This window comes from Scleropages formosus, chromosome 5 (genome assembly GCF_900964775.1).
Source record: "Scleropages formosus chromosome 5, fSclFor1.1, whole genome shotgun sequence".
Taxonomy (NCBI): domain Eukaryota; kingdom Metazoa; phylum Chordata; class Actinopteri; order Osteoglossiformes; family Osteoglossidae; genus Scleropages; species Scleropages formosus.
The window spans coordinates 18,396,528-18,410,649 of record NC_041810.1 but is presented as its reverse complement, the minus strand read 5'-3'; the positions used below and the strand labels follow the sequence as shown (position 1 = coordinate 18,410,649).

The following is a 14,122-nucleotide window of genomic DNA, read 5'->3' as shown; positions in this document are numbered from 1 at the left end:
TGATTTGCTTCTGTCTTTACTGTCTTTATATGAACTCTTCAGTAAGTCAAGGCCATTGGTTCTCATTTGTCACCTGCTGTGGTGTGAAATATTTATCGTTGAACTGTTTTGGCAACGCCTTTGATGTTCTGCATACATCCTGTGGTTAAGGGGCGTCTGTGCTAAATGGGGGTGTGTATGGGAGGATCAAGAGGTGATAGTCGACATGTACATGTATATAAATGAAGGAAAGAACGAGAACGCGAGTGAGTAAAATCAAGACGCATTCATCGCTGGTAAGACTTTCTTCTTCATTAATTTAAATGTTGCAGGGATGTTACTGTATGCAAGAGTTCACACAAATAATAATTATAATAACAATAATTAATAATAATAATAATAATAATAATAATAATAATTTAACATTAATTAAAATCTTCATCCAGACAGGTTGACAATGCCAGATATTTCTGGCCAAAAAGATTAATCTCAATTAATGAGCAGAGGGGAATAATTGTAATAGGAATTTCAAAAACCATGAAGGCGTGTGTATCTGCTTTACTGTTAAGTTGATGGCTCACCTCTTTAAATATCAAATGCAAAGAAGTCAAAAACATGATTGTAAAGGATTATACCTGTACCAGAAATACATGAATTGTGACTAATGTTAATGATCCTACTGGTGGAGTTGTGGAGGACTGGAGGTCGAAGACATGAAGGCTTCATACATGCTGGTGATCACGGTGCTGTGGTTGTCTGCTAACGCCAGGATCCTGGAGGGAGGTAATCATTTACTGGCATCACCTTCATTCAAAGGCCATCTCTTCAGATGAATTGTCACAAATCTTTCTCCCCTAAGTCACATTTTCCACTTTCATTCTTCATTTCCTCTTTATGCGGATCGTTCATGTGTTAGATCAGTGTGTTGACACTTTTTGGGTCTCTTGCTTTCTGAAAGCATGGTTATGCTCCCTACTGCTGATCATGACAGCCAGCATGTGCCCTGATTTCTGCCAGACAATAGCGCCGTCTCTGTGGACCTCCAGCAGTACTGTGCCACCCATTTCCCAAAGGCCTGCAAACTGAACGACTACCAGGACTGGTATCAAATAAGTTCCTTCTGTGTCAAATATTTCAGCACTCCTGCAAACTTCAGCGATGCCGAGGTAAAGCTTCCGACATGTAGTCCATGTAGCGAGGTGGCAGCACCACACTGCTTACGCCCCAGTGTGTTTCAGGGCCGTTACCGCTGTGCATTAACAATCCTGCACTTTTTCAGTTCAGCTGTAGGAGTAAGGCTCCAGGGGGTCACCTGGTGTCAGTGCACAATGACCAGGCCAACACGAATCTCCTGTGCTTGGTGATGAAGTACAACTACACCAATCCGCGCGTCTGGCTGGGGGCTTTGGAGCTGTTCACAGTGAGAGAGGGCAGGGAAAAATGACAAAATTCCTATGAGCAATACAACTGCATGACAGCCAGGCCCATACTGGCCTGATGACCCCAGTGACCATCTCTTTCTACCCATTCTATTGCTGCAGTCAAACCAGTTCATCTGGACAGACGGTTCGGAATGGAATTTCCAGTTCTGGGTCCCGGGTCAGCCTGACAACACAGCGAACCAGGAGGATTGTGTGGAGATGAACTGGAAAAGTAAGGGGTGAAGGAGGGAAGAATAGAAGAGGAAGGGAGGTGTGCCAGTCTGTGAGATGGTGTCAGTAAAATATACGTGTGTTACGTGAGAACATACCTTGCTTGTCCAGTGCAAATTTGGTGTCATAATACTTCAGTGTAAAAGTTCCTAAAACAAAAAGAGCAGTTCTGCTTACGTTGTATGAATCAAAAGCATAGAGCATGATCACAAGTTAGTGTGAGGAACCCCTAAAGTTCAACATAACTAAATTCCTGTTATTTAAATTAATTGTTTTTAATGATTGCATTGCTAGTCGGGGAAATAAGATTCGGCACCTTATGTTTTTGCGTGAAATCAGGAATCTGTGTTCCGAGACCTATTTCTCTTTCAGACACGGGGCACTGGAATGACGATCGATGCCACGTAAAGAAGAGCTATATGTGTTCCTTCAGCAGCAAAGTCTGAATAAACATCATTGCAAGTGCTTTCTGGCAATGCTAAGAAACTATTACGGCAAACTGGGTTACAGATTAATTTGCGCAAAGGTTAAAGAAGAAAAAATCATAAAGGGGAAATTGATTATGCTTGGCAAAATATATGAAAAATAAAAATAACCACATGCATGCATCAGATGGTTATTCTGAGTTCTTATCTTGACTACATGTAATAAATGTCAGTGCATTTGCATTTACTGTGAACATCTTTAATAGCTGACGTGCTGTGATGATGCATGAGCTGCTGAGTCAGTTCTTGCTCTGAACACATGTTGGGGAGAAGGAACATTTCCAGATGGGGTCACTGGGTGCTACTGGTGTCTGATTTATGGGCACTTCAGGTGTTTGTAAGCTTCCCCCTCATTGCATCACAAGAAAAAAAAAACATCCAGGGAGGTCCTCAGCTGCAGCCTGCTTGCTCAAAACAAAGATCACAGTAATTTTTGGTCATGCTTCTGCATTGGTAGATTTGGGCAATACAAAGTGGAGACGTAATGCACTAACGTAATAAAAAATAAAACAAAAGACCAACAGATATTTATCATCTATCATTATTCGTAGAAAAAAATCCCAAGCAATAATTTTCTGGTACTTTCAGAGTTTCCTGCAGTCAGAGTTGATTCCTACAGCTTACAACAAGGAGGAAAATAATTGACAAGTAAAATAAATGCAAAAAACTGTACATTCAAATGTTTACTAGTAACTAAACTTTCTTTAAAAAAACCTTACACCTAAAGATGTAACTCAGCACATAAATTCATGCAAATTTTTAAACCCCCCCCCCCCAAAAAAAAATCAAATCAAGTATTCCACACACTAACTACAATTCTATCACCTGAAAAGAATAAAATATATGGGATTCCATGTTTTTTGGACCTGGAAGGTGTTGAAAGCCTGTTTTTGTTTACTTTTAAAATGTTGTTTTATCATGGGGGGTGTGGTAGTGCAGTGGGTTGGACCGGGTCCTGCTCTCCAGTGGGTCTGGGGTTCGAGTCCTACTTGGGGTGCCTTGCAGCGGACTGGTGTCCCGTCCTGGGTGTGTCCCCTCCTCCAGCCTTACGCCCTGTGTTGCCGGGTAGTATTATTTTATCATTTCCATCGCCTGCAGTACAGCTAAACGTTAAACTCCCTTAATTTCCCCGTAGTTGTAAATTGCAAATTAAGAGAACACACACACACACACACACACTTTCTGAACCACTTGTCCCATACAGGGTCGCAGGGAGCTGGAGCCTACCCGGCAACACAGGGCGTAGGGGACACACCCAGGACGGGACGCCAGTCCGTCGCAAGGCACCCCAAGCGGGACTCGAACCCCAGACCCATTGGAGAGCAGGACCCGGGCCAACCCACTGCCCCACCACGCCCCCTAAGAGAACACAGTTCTACTTATTATTTGCAATTAAAGTATTTGTGTGCGGCATCAATGTGTGTTGTTTAGATGCCTGGGAATTAAAGACCTTCTACATTTTATTATTGCAGCTAAAATAAATAAAAGCTATATGTTAAATTTTAATGTTAATTGTTTTAGAGGGGAAGGCGAAGACCAAAAACGTTGCAGTTTGTAAACGTCGAGTCTGCAGCGTATGTCTCACGATTTACTCTACAATTACGGAACCGTTAAAACACAATGCAGACTGTAACACCTTCACACTGAAGCAGTGAGAATTGTTCGCTTCCTGTCATACTGTATACAGAGTAGTGTAAAAATCATTTGTCAGCCACACGTAAAAACTTTACAGAAATTAATAATGCTTTCAAGTTCTATGCAAAGAGGCAAAAGACAGTATGCAGAATTAAAATCAAGTTTCTGCGTATTGCTGACCAGTCAGTGATTAATGTTATAATATAAGAGGATAATTAATGTAGGATCACAGGAGTGCGAGCTGAATACCAAACTGATGGAGTTGTGCTGTACCTCAAAACAGAGTAAAACTTCTAAAGCAGCATTACGATCACAAGATTTAATTTGGAAAAATTAAGTTTTTTTTCTTCCCTTTCCAGCTTTTTCAACACACATAACGACGGTGCTACATTTATCTAGAGGCCTTGCTTTCCTGTTTTGCATTCTTAATCTTTTTACCCGATACTTGTTCTACCATATTTTAATATGCTGTAATCTGCTTCATTTACATTACAGCTTTAAATCAGTTCCTAAAATGTATTTTCCACCCGTTTATATCCGATTTTATTTTCATTGGCTCTCAAGTAGCTGCGCTGTCCATCTTTCGGCATTACGGCTCCAGGCTGTGTTCCTGCATAAAATGCTGTGCTGTTGTCTAAATCAGGGCCGCTCACTCCTTCTCAATGTACGTCTGTGGCCGCTGGACACCATCGCTTCCTTTCTCCTGTACTTGCAGGGTGACGGCAGCCAATGCGGCTCCTAAACTGCATTACGTGGGTAAAAGAAAAGTGAACCAAGAAAAGATATACAGGAACATTTACAAGATATTAAAAATCACACCATCTCTTCATATATAGTATAAGTGTGAGTGTGACAGCAATGGCTATTCTGTGGGGTTAAACAGGCGTGAGTTGGTGGGGGAAACATGGTAAGATGAGTCATTGCAGTATTTTTTTCAGAACGCACTTTGTGTTTGTTCGAGTTACGTGTGAGTAAAGCACAGATACTGTAAGTGTGCTGGAGGGCAAGTTCATCTCTGTTTCATGTGTTGCAACTGCTTTACAGACAAAGCCAGATGTGATCCTGGGGTCGAGCTGGATGTGATCGGGTTTACGGTCCGATAGGAGAGCGCCGGGAACAAGCGTTTGTGTCCCGGCCCTCCTCCCCTCGGGATCCTATGAGTCCAGCAACAACCCCGTTGGCCCCGCTGGTTGAAGAAACACAAAACCCTGAACGAGTCACAGCGACACTGAAACATGGTGAAATACTACAATCAACATATCCTTTCCCCTCCTGCCCTGGACTAATAGCTCATCTGAACTGGAGCTCGATTAAGGTGCTCCCTCAACCAGTAACACACCATAACAGGGAGTGAGAGGGAACAACGGGAACAGTACAATACAAGAGCAGAGGATGGAAGAAAGGAAATGACACGGAGAACGAAAGGAAACATTTTCATGCTTATTCCCTCATAATTAAATATGCAGAAGCTCAACCCCCCCCAAATCTTATAGCTGCCAAATACATAGGTTGCAGGATGTAATCATACTCCTATAATTTTTCCTCCTCCAAAAAAAAAAAAACACTGTTACATGACACACAAATGATAGAATTAATTAGTTTTATTAAAACAAACAAGTGCTGTGCTTAGTTATGAATAGGAATGTAAGAAAATATCAGAAACAGTGGTGGCAGCTTGATGTGGCCAACATGGAAGAGCGCTCTCAGACTGGCTTTCCATCCAGAGCTTCATTCGCACATTACGGTTCTTGTATGGATTCTGCATTTCCAATTCGGTGACACAGAGCGCCGGGACCCCTAGCCCCACGTTTACCCCTGACGCGGTACAAGCCGCACCAAGCGATGGCTCTGCGGCAAGTTGAAAGAAGGAAAACCTACTGGGGTGTGAATGAGTATAGCAAGTGTAGCTGTACAGAATGCAGCACGGGTCGCCCCCCCCGGGACGTTAATCGACGATGCTGTCGAGCGTAGAGGTCAGTTTCATCGTCTGCTTCTCCAGCTCTTCCTCTTCGACCTCCTCGAACTTTTTGGCCTTGTACTGCTGTGCCCCCTTCAGGAAGTTCAGCAGAATGATGTCGCAGAGAACGGTGCCCTGTTGCCGGTCAAAGAGAAGCGAAAGAGCGCTCTGTAAAGGATGGCAACGGAAGACCTGTGCTGCAGTGGCATCAAGAACAGTCATAGCAGTGTGTGTGTGTATCTTTTTGTTATGCTAAATTCTCTATTCTATAATAAAACCAATTCACAAGTTGAATGAGCGATTTCCATCCATACCGCAGCGCACCGGGGGGATGGCAGCACACCGCCTACAAGGCGAGATTTCTTGATTCGGTTTCTTTGGGACTCACCAATATATTAGCGGTAGAGTGCATTTAATAATATCCTGCATAACCCTCAGGTTACACTGCTTTACTACATTTTTTCCGGGTTCCCGGTGCTTTGTACAAGTACAGCAGATGAAACAAATAAGATTAGCTTGCTCCACAAAACCATTTCTTATTTCTCAATGCGCTCTGCCTGGATTAATGCGTCTAATAAAGTCATTTAACGTTATTACTTGAGTGAGTAGGATGCAAAAAGACTTTTACTGAGTGTCTGTCTGAAAGAGCAATAAAATGAGAGGCTCCTACCAATCCCACTGAGGTTAGAGCGGCCACAATGTTGATGAGTGTTGGGATCACGTTAAATTTCCTAGCCTGGGTAGAGAGACAAGAACCACTGCTTTGTGCACGCAGTAAAAGACCCTGTTATACTGCACACGCTCACATGACTACGTTTCCCAATCTTTTACAATGGCACTCCTGGAAACATGTCAGCCTGGGCCCACAAAGGGCACGTGGGAGATTCGCTGGAGACTTACGGCGCCGTAGACGATCACATCGAATCTGATGGCAATGGCCTTGATCAGCGTGCGGTACTTGGTCCCATTTTCCGCCTTGTAGTATTTGGCGTACCTGTGTATTCAAAAGGGAGGGGAAGTTCAAGAAAGGGGTAAAGGTGCATAAACGGGGTAAAAGCGTCACCTCAGTCATTTCACAGTTAAGCTCCAAATGCCGCTTTAAGACCGGTTTTGGTTGTAACTATTCAATTAGAGCGTTTGACAATCTGCTCACTTGCTTTCTTCCTCTTTAACAGGGAAGCTGTCTTGGGAAACAATCACTGGACATGACTCCTGAGGTTTATAAGATCCTTCATGGCGCTGGTGAAGGGTTATAGCTGCCGATCTGACCTAGAGCCTAGAGAACAGGTTCATGAGCATCTGAGGGCGCGAAGTCACCGGGTTCATGCGGTACTGCACCTGAAGTTGTACCCTTTGGACACGTTGTTTTTCTTGTCCAGGCGCACGAAGCTGTATGAGGGGTTGCAGAACTCCTCCGATTTGTCCAAGTCGCACACCCATCCGATTTTTATCGCAACCACGCCTCCCTTCGGAGCAAGAGAGAGGAAAGGAGAGCATGCACACGGGTTCATTTTAGCGAGGACAGAGAGTGACCGACACCTGACGGGCAGCGCGAGGAGACTCACGTGTTTGGCGATCGAGTAAAAATCCTGCTGAGCAAATCGCAGCACATCCCCCACTTTAAAAATAGGGCAGTAGATATTGTCCTGCGTGTGAAATGAGCAGGTCTTCAGGAAATCCTGAGTGATGTCGGGCTGCAAATTACCCCTGAAAGGGATGGAGGGAGCGGTGGGTTGACTGCCAGTAATATTCATATTTTTCCCATAGAAGTGACCGTAAGAGAAATTGTGAAATTCAGAAGTCTCAGTATCAGAGAGTAAATATGAATAAATGTATGGCCTGTCCATGCTGCGAAGCGGTCGTTAAACGGGAAAGAAGGGATATGAAATGAGGGGTGGGAGAAGGTGTAGAAAATGGGGAGATGTAATGAAAAAATACAACATCACATTTATGTGGCGCTTTTCTCCAGAGTGACTGACAATGTTAAGCTATTAATTATTTACCCACTTGTACAGCTGGGTAATTTTACTGGAGCAATTTAGGGTAAGTACGTTGCTCAAGGGTACTACAGCTGGAGGTGGGGATCGAACCTGCGACCTTTGGGTCCAAAGGCAGCAGCAACTCTTAACTACTACACTACCAGCTGGCCCTACAAACAAAAGGATGACAATGTATATTCCTCCATAACTTCCGGTTATGCGTCTGAACGCTTTGCATGCTGGAGCGCAGGGGAACCGTCACTCACTTGGCGAAGCCGAACATTGGGAAGCGGATGTTGTTTTTGATGAAGATGGTAAAGTTCTCCACCTCCATTATGGGACTTCTGCAGCAGAGAGAAGAACTGGGTGAAGCTATGAGGCAGAACTTAAAATGAAATTAAGAAAGGAGTGGGGTGCGGCCGAATAACGGAGCAAAGAGAGAAATGTGCTAAGCAGACTCACGTGGTAACGGTGTCGTTCTCAGTGGGACACCAGCCCTTTACTTCACAGAAGGAGTCGACAGAGTTGCTGGAATTCACACACCTGCCAGTCATAATACCTGGTAACAGGCACACGAGAGGGTTAAAAGGAGGGAAAAGAGGTAGAAAGAGTTGACAGAGAAAATGAAGATGAAAATGGATGAGTGGGCCTAGTGTGTCCAGATGCTCAGGCAAGACCGTTTCAATTCTGCATTCCAACCCAGGATCCAAGGGGAGGAACAGAGAGTCGGAGAGCAGGCTCACCGTTTTCGGCAGACGCGTTCCTGTGTTGCACGCAGAATTCAGCATCGCCAGTGCAGTTGTACTTTGGGTTCCTCTTAACACACACAGAGATGAACATGATCACGTTAGCAGCACTGCATGAATAATAAAAAACTGAATTCAATTCCTCTGGCATTATATCTTATAAACTAATAAACTAAAAAAAAGCCAAATGTCAGTGTAACTAAGACTCAATTCCATTTTAATCTGGACTGCCAGAACGCTCTTCACCGCTTCCTGGATGACCTTCGCTGATACTCTGGTATTAGGAGAAGAATATCAGTCAGTGAAGGTGGGGCATAACAGTTTTTAAAACACATCTGAGCAGCAGCCGCATAAGATACTCGGCTTCACTCGGCGATTCACGTTCTACCGACAAACTCCGACATCCACGTTCTTGAGAGAAGATAACCAGACTATTGCCCTTTGCCATGGTGACTAATTGCTTCTAATGGACACAGATGATCAGACATTAGTGTCTGCTTGGTATCGTAGGAAAAAGCAGGGGAAACTGAGCGACATTTCCTGCGTTTGCCCTGCTTGCCTACTTATCTATTTTGACTGATTATGGAAAAGCAATACGAAAGCAGGGTGCACACTGAGAAAGAGAAGAGCCTCATGGGTCTGGAGAGCTTCATGTTCCTGGTGCTGAGTACCGATGAGCGCTTGGCTTAGAAAAGCCTGTTGTTGGAGACGGAAGTGGAATTCGGCTCTTGGCGGATGTGTCCGGAAGGCCCACGAGTGGAAGGATCAGCTCTTGCTGAACTAACCTCAGGGCAGTGGTCTTGCTTCTGGTCCTCAGTGATGATCATATTTGTGATGATGGAGAACACTGAACTTCCCTGACAAACAAGGAGAGCGAAAGCAGTTCAGTTATTTATCTCAACTCCTTGTGCTCTGAAAGAAGAGGTATTTCTCATTAATATTGCAGCTGCCCGCTATACTGTCCGTAGCGGTAACTGACCAGTACTAGCAGTACTGTCCGCCCGCACTGTATGCTGTTTAGTTCAGTTCATTGGTTCTAAACCTTTATCCCGAGGGAGTCCAGTCAGGATTCCACTAACTTAACTCTTATTCACATAAATGAATAAATGCAATATAAATGTATATGATGCTTTCTGTTTTTTTTTTTTTTTTTACTTACAATCATTTACCCATTTATACAGCTAGGTAATTTTACTAGAGCAATTTAGGGTAAGTAGTTTGCTCAAGGGTACTGCAGCTGGAGATGGGATTCGAACCAAAGGCGGACCATCCCTGGTATTTATTGGTTTATTTTTATTTAACCAACCTGAGTTATTTATTGGTTGATGGCATGAAGCACAAAACTGAGCTCACGCTGCATATTAAATAAAAGTTAAATGCATAATTTATTAACCGATTTACCAAACAAAATGTAAGTAACTTATTGTTGAACCTCAGCTATATATATCAAAATTATATTTTTTTGACAATCTGATTTTCAGGAGGCCTGTGTCAGGTAGCCCTCAGCTAGTTAGTTCGATCTAACTGGAATAAATTCACAACAACATTTTAACGTTATGTGAATAGTGAAAGCATCAATGAACATCTCAGTCAATGAAAATTAATAAAGAGCTCGGCTGGAAGCTTAAGGGTCTCTCAGACCAGTGTTGCAAAGCAGTGATCTAGGCAGTAAACAAGGGTTTAAGAGAAGCTTTGCTTTTACTATTGCTTGTGTTAAACCTGGGTTTACTGCCTAGATCATTTTTTCGCAACACCCCCCACACCGCCCCCCAGAGCCATGGTTTGTGCCGCATGAAAAAAGTCTGAGTGAAACCGAGTGCATTGTTCACATGTTCAATGAGAATCAGTTTTCTTGCGAAGGTATCACTAACCTGTGGAGGACTGACCAAATCTGTAATGTCCATAATCGTCTTATTGTAAACGCCCGACCCTTTGACCTTTGTGACGACCGAGGACTCGATGGCCGTGTCCTGCACTTGGTACGCCTTTTCATGCAGGAACACCCAGCTGTAGGAGGGGGAAAAAGGTCGCATTTTCACACAACCATCAACCCGACAAGAGAATCCATTCCTATTTTTTCGATGAATCTAAGAGCGAACATCCCTGGACGAACCATCTTTTACTCCACCGTCCCCACGTTGCATAACTTTAACTTTTTAGTTTTATCCTGAGCACAAAGCGGAGTGGCTGCCTTGTTTTGCCAGCAGACTTGAAGCCTTTCATGTGGTGTGTCTTCAGTTTGGGACAATAATAAGGTTCAATAAAGCGCTGGAAATTCCGCACCCAAGCAAGCCTTTCCCTAACAGCTGTGGAACAGAAAATTCTGGAAACTCAATCAGACGTTTGTATACAAAATGACTGCAGGACTAACCACCCAATGAATAGGTGACATGACACACAAAACAGTCTCGGCGGTACTGACCCAATGAAGTAGGCAAGGATGAGCAGCTGCACTATGCGGTTGATCAAGCCAAGGGTCCAGCTCTTGACCACCACCGACTTGGTGGTCTCATAGCTGAAGAAGCTTGCGATGCAGGCACTCATCCTGTCAGGGAAACCATGGACAGGGAGCAAAGAAAGTTCTGACTACTTGTGATGTCCAGTCCCTCGTGACTGACTGTCCAACTGGGCTCCTCCTGTACACCACTGGATCTCTGGATAACCTTCTGTCTCCCTCACCAGTCCTTGGGAATCTTGATCAAGAGAGAATGAGCTTTCCAGACAACGGCTTTGAATTCGTTTGTTAGTTTGTCTGCTGTTCGTGACTACAAACCTCCCCCTTCTTCTCCCTCTATTGTCCGTCTTTCAACTGGGTGAAGAATGGAGTCTCTCGCTCTTTCTCCGTCCTGCCTTCACTTCCTCTCTCTCGCTAACCACAGCGCTCACGCGTCCTCTCCCCTCCGCCCTGCTCTCTCAAACCACCTCTATCTCCAACCCTCTTTCCCAGGAGCTTTTTATCTCTCCCTTCTCATCTTCCTTCCTCATCTCCTCTCTCATGCACGTTACACTGACCAATGGGAGCCAACGCAAAGGAGCCAAGGGGAGAGTTGTGGGAAAACATGTCCCTGCAGCTCGGGAAGCCTTCACCGCGATCTAAGGGCATGGCAGGTAGAGCATTTCAACAGGTCGCAAGCAGTTCAAATGCAGAGGTTACAACCTCGGATGGAAATGGACCTGTAAGTGTACCCTGGAAAGGTCATCCAAGAAATTAGTTGTCCATCCAGTAGCTGAAAATCAGTGTGTCGTCCACACAGCCCTTGACCTACTCACCTACCGTTGCAAACTGCTTCAACCTCAAATTGTCCCTCCCCCCACACCTCTTAGGAGAGGCTGAGGCTAATAGTAGACACTTCTATTTCTGAAAAATATATCCTGGTGAACAATAAGCATCATAACACTTGGAAGTAATTCTCTCTTCTGGCCCATATCTAGGACTTTGACTTCTCTTAGTGCACTTCTCACTCAACAGCATCTATCATGTGTGAAACGATTCTGCTTGCCCCATCACAGAGACACACACCGTGACCCACAACATAGTCAAACTCAATACAGCGGTTCACTTTCACAAAACACTGAACACTACTCGCTCCAGATACACATCACATAAACACGGCTGTGTTCTCGTCACCATGCCCGCAATTTGGTCCCAATAGTCTGTCTTAAATCGATTCCGCACTGTGTTAAAGCAGCGGGAAAACAACTGTATGACAAATTAAGAAAGGAAATAACCTAATTGCTTGGCGGGGAACAAAGTCAACAGAGATGTGATCAAGTCCCCCTCCTGTAATTAGATTCCCATGAAAGAGGAGACTGGGCAGACAGGGAATGTGGGGGAGGTCGTGGACTGTGCTCGGCAATGACCATTAGAAATACATTAAATTCAGGCTGTAATCATCTGGAAAGGACTTGGAGGGAGCGAAACAAGAATGACATGGAGGGAGTGAGCCTCAAAATGTTTACCAGCTTCGGCCAGCCTAAATCACCGCAGTACGAATCAACACACTGCAGTAGCAACGCTTACTAGTCAGTGATCTCATAAGCTCCACAGGAACAGCTGGGGTCCTTCTCTCAGCGAGAAAAGACATGGCAGGGAGTTGTGTTTCTGCAAAGAGACAAGGGTAACTCTAGCTGACATACATGGTACATCAATTAGCGCTTTTATTTATGTGGTATGGCTTTCATCAGATACTTCCCATTGGTTTTGTCCATTTATGCGGCCGAACATTGTTTTGGAGTATTATCATTTATTCATTTGTTGGCACTCTTCTCTAAAGCATCTAAATATGTTTGAGTTGTACGTTAAGCTACTTGCAATTATTTAACCACTTATGCAGCTGAGTAATTTACATGGGAGCAATTCATGGTAAGTACCTTGCTCAGAGGTACTACCGCGGGAGCGGGAATTCAAGTCTTGGTGTTATTTTTGGGTGATTTGATTGCAAGGGAGCACCTCTGACCACAATGCTATCTCCTAATCAGTAATCTGAGGGTGCCAAGGCAGGGGTTGTCCTGGCACAGGAATGAGGAACCATCAGAGTGTGTACATTCAAACCTGGGCCCATATGTGAGTACTGAGGACATCCTCTAGTTCTTCTGTTTGCTGAAAGACAACCATTGCTCAGTGCTCAGCAAGGGGCCTGTCCCTAAGTGCGTTGAGGGGATGGGGTGTAACAAAACACACCCGCTAAAGAGGTTTACAGAATCCAGGGGAACTTCAGCACCCAGCGATGCGCATATAATAAAAACATGAGGTGTAGGGACCACTGACAAATTGTCGATGGCATTTATCACATTTTTAAAGTACTATATGTACAACTGCAGACAAAGACATGTAATAAATGAAGGTTTTCTGTTAACCTGTCAGCTAAGTAACGCTTCTTGAGCTCAAAAAATCATTTTTACACTGTCTCATACACTTAGTGCCAGGGAACAGAAGCAAAGCCATTAGTGAGAACACAAACCAGGGCGAAACCACAGTTGCCGCATCCTTTGTGCTTTCATTGTTTGGAGCTGTATGATCCACCCCTTTCCTGGCCACTGCAAAAGCAAGGCCTGATTTGTAAAGAGGAGGAAAAAAATGTTTAGGGTATGCGGACTGGAATGAAGACAACTGAGGGCTGGGCAAATTTTTAACCGCGATGACACAATAGGGCTCCATGGAGTCACTGGCTGAGATTTGGACTCCTAATGGTATCCGCGAGGTTCCCTCAGGTTTCCACCTCATTGACATCTAGTCTAAGGGACAGGAATAGAACTCTGAGTAAAGCCTACAGAGAACTCTAGCTTGAAATGTAAATTCGTTATCAGATATATATATAAAAAAAAAAACGATTGGACAGCAAAGCAAAATTGACAGCATAATATTTGGGGGGGGGTTCCCCATACGAAAGCTTTTTAATTCTGCTTAAATTTTGTCTAATCAAAGGCTTCCTGAATTTTTGAAAGGGTACTTACAGGATGCAATGTCATGCACACATCTCAGCGGACGCTGCTGCATCACAGTAGAGAGAGACAGGTAACACATTCTTCTATGGTCGACAAAGTAACGGCGTCAAACTGAGGCGACCTTCTGTCTACCGTGACCCCAGGAGCCAAAAGAGCGGAGGCTGAAATTCCCGGCGTACCAGTGTTGCAGCCCTGATCAATGGCAGATTACTGGAAGGCTGACGAGTTTTGAGTTTTTATCTTC

The 14,122-nt window shown here is 44.3% G+C and overlaps 2 protein-coding genes across 4 annotated transcripts; one reads left to right on the top strand and one right to left on the bottom strand.

Annotated features, from left to right (window-relative positions):
• The first annotated feature begins 207 nt into the window (after window positions 1-207).
• LOC108935955 (C-type lectin lectoxin-Thr1-like) lies at window positions 208-2,225 on the top strand. 2 transcript variants are annotated; one of them, XM_018754959.2, is made up of 6 exons: window positions 208-275; window positions 668-762; window positions 997-1,145; window positions 1,259-1,399; window positions 1,521-1,632; window positions 2,004-2,225. In XM_018754959.2, the coding sequence occupies exons 2-6, from the start codon at window positions 693-695 to the stop codon at window positions 2,075-2,077; spliced, it is 546 nt and encodes a 181-aa protein (XP_018610475.2). In that variant the 5' UTR covers window positions 208-275; window positions 668-692; the 3' UTR covers window positions 2,078-2,225. The 2 variants fall into 2 exon arrangements, with proteins under 2 accessions (XP_018610475.2, XP_018610476.2); XM_018754960.2 differs by having other exon boundaries at window positions 238-275; window positions 662-762.
• A 3,151-nt stretch (window positions 2,226-5,376) lies between these two features.
• On the bottom strand, window positions 5,377-11,210 carry p2rx3a (purinergic receptor P2X, ligand-gated ion channel, 3a). Of its 2 annotated transcripts, XM_018754929.2 has the most exons (11): window positions 10,856-11,210; window positions 10,305-10,440; window positions 9,219-9,290; window positions 8,431-8,503; window positions 8,150-8,246; window positions 7,954-8,031; window positions 7,274-7,415; window positions 7,047-7,174; window positions 6,609-6,702; window positions 6,379-6,444; window positions 5,377-5,843 (listed from the first exon to the last, which is right to left on the bottom strand). In XM_018754929.2, exons 1-11 carry the CDS (start codon window positions 10,975-10,977, stop codon window positions 5,697-5,699), a joined length of 1,155 nt encoding a protein of 384 aa, XP_018610445.2. In that variant the 5' UTR covers window positions 10,978-11,210; the 3' UTR covers window positions 5,377-5,696. The 2 variants fall into 2 exon arrangements, with proteins under 2 accessions (XP_018610445.2, XP_018610446.2); XM_018754930.2 differs by lacking the exon at window positions 6,379-6,444.
• Between the last annotated feature and the right edge of the window lie 2,912 nt (window positions 11,211-14,122).

Coding starts and splice junctions, on each gene's coding strand:
- LOC108935955 (XM_018754959.2), top strand. CDS start 693: ATGAAGGCTTCATACATGCTGGTGATCACGGTGCTGTGGTTGTCTGCT. Junction 1,146..1,258: donor CAAACTTCAGCGATGCCGAG/GTAAAGCTTCCG, acceptor GCACTTTTTCAG/TTCAGCTGTAGGAGTAAGGC. Junction 1,400..1,520: donor GGGCTTTGGAGCTGTTCACA/GTGAGAGAGGGC, acceptor CTATTGCTGCAG/TCAAACCAGTTCATCTGGAC.
- p2rx3a (XM_018754929.2), bottom strand. CDS start 10,977: ATGAGTGCCTGCATCGCAAGCTTCTTCAGCTATGAGACCACCAAGTCG. Junction 8,032..8,149: donor GAGAACGACACCGTTACCAC/GTGAGTCTGCTT, acceptor TCTCTGCTGCAG/AAGTCCCATAATGGAGGTGG. Junction 6,445..6,608: donor ATGTGATCGTCTACGGCGCC/GTAAGTCTCCAG, acceptor CTCTCTACCCAG/GCTAGGAAATTTAACGTGAT.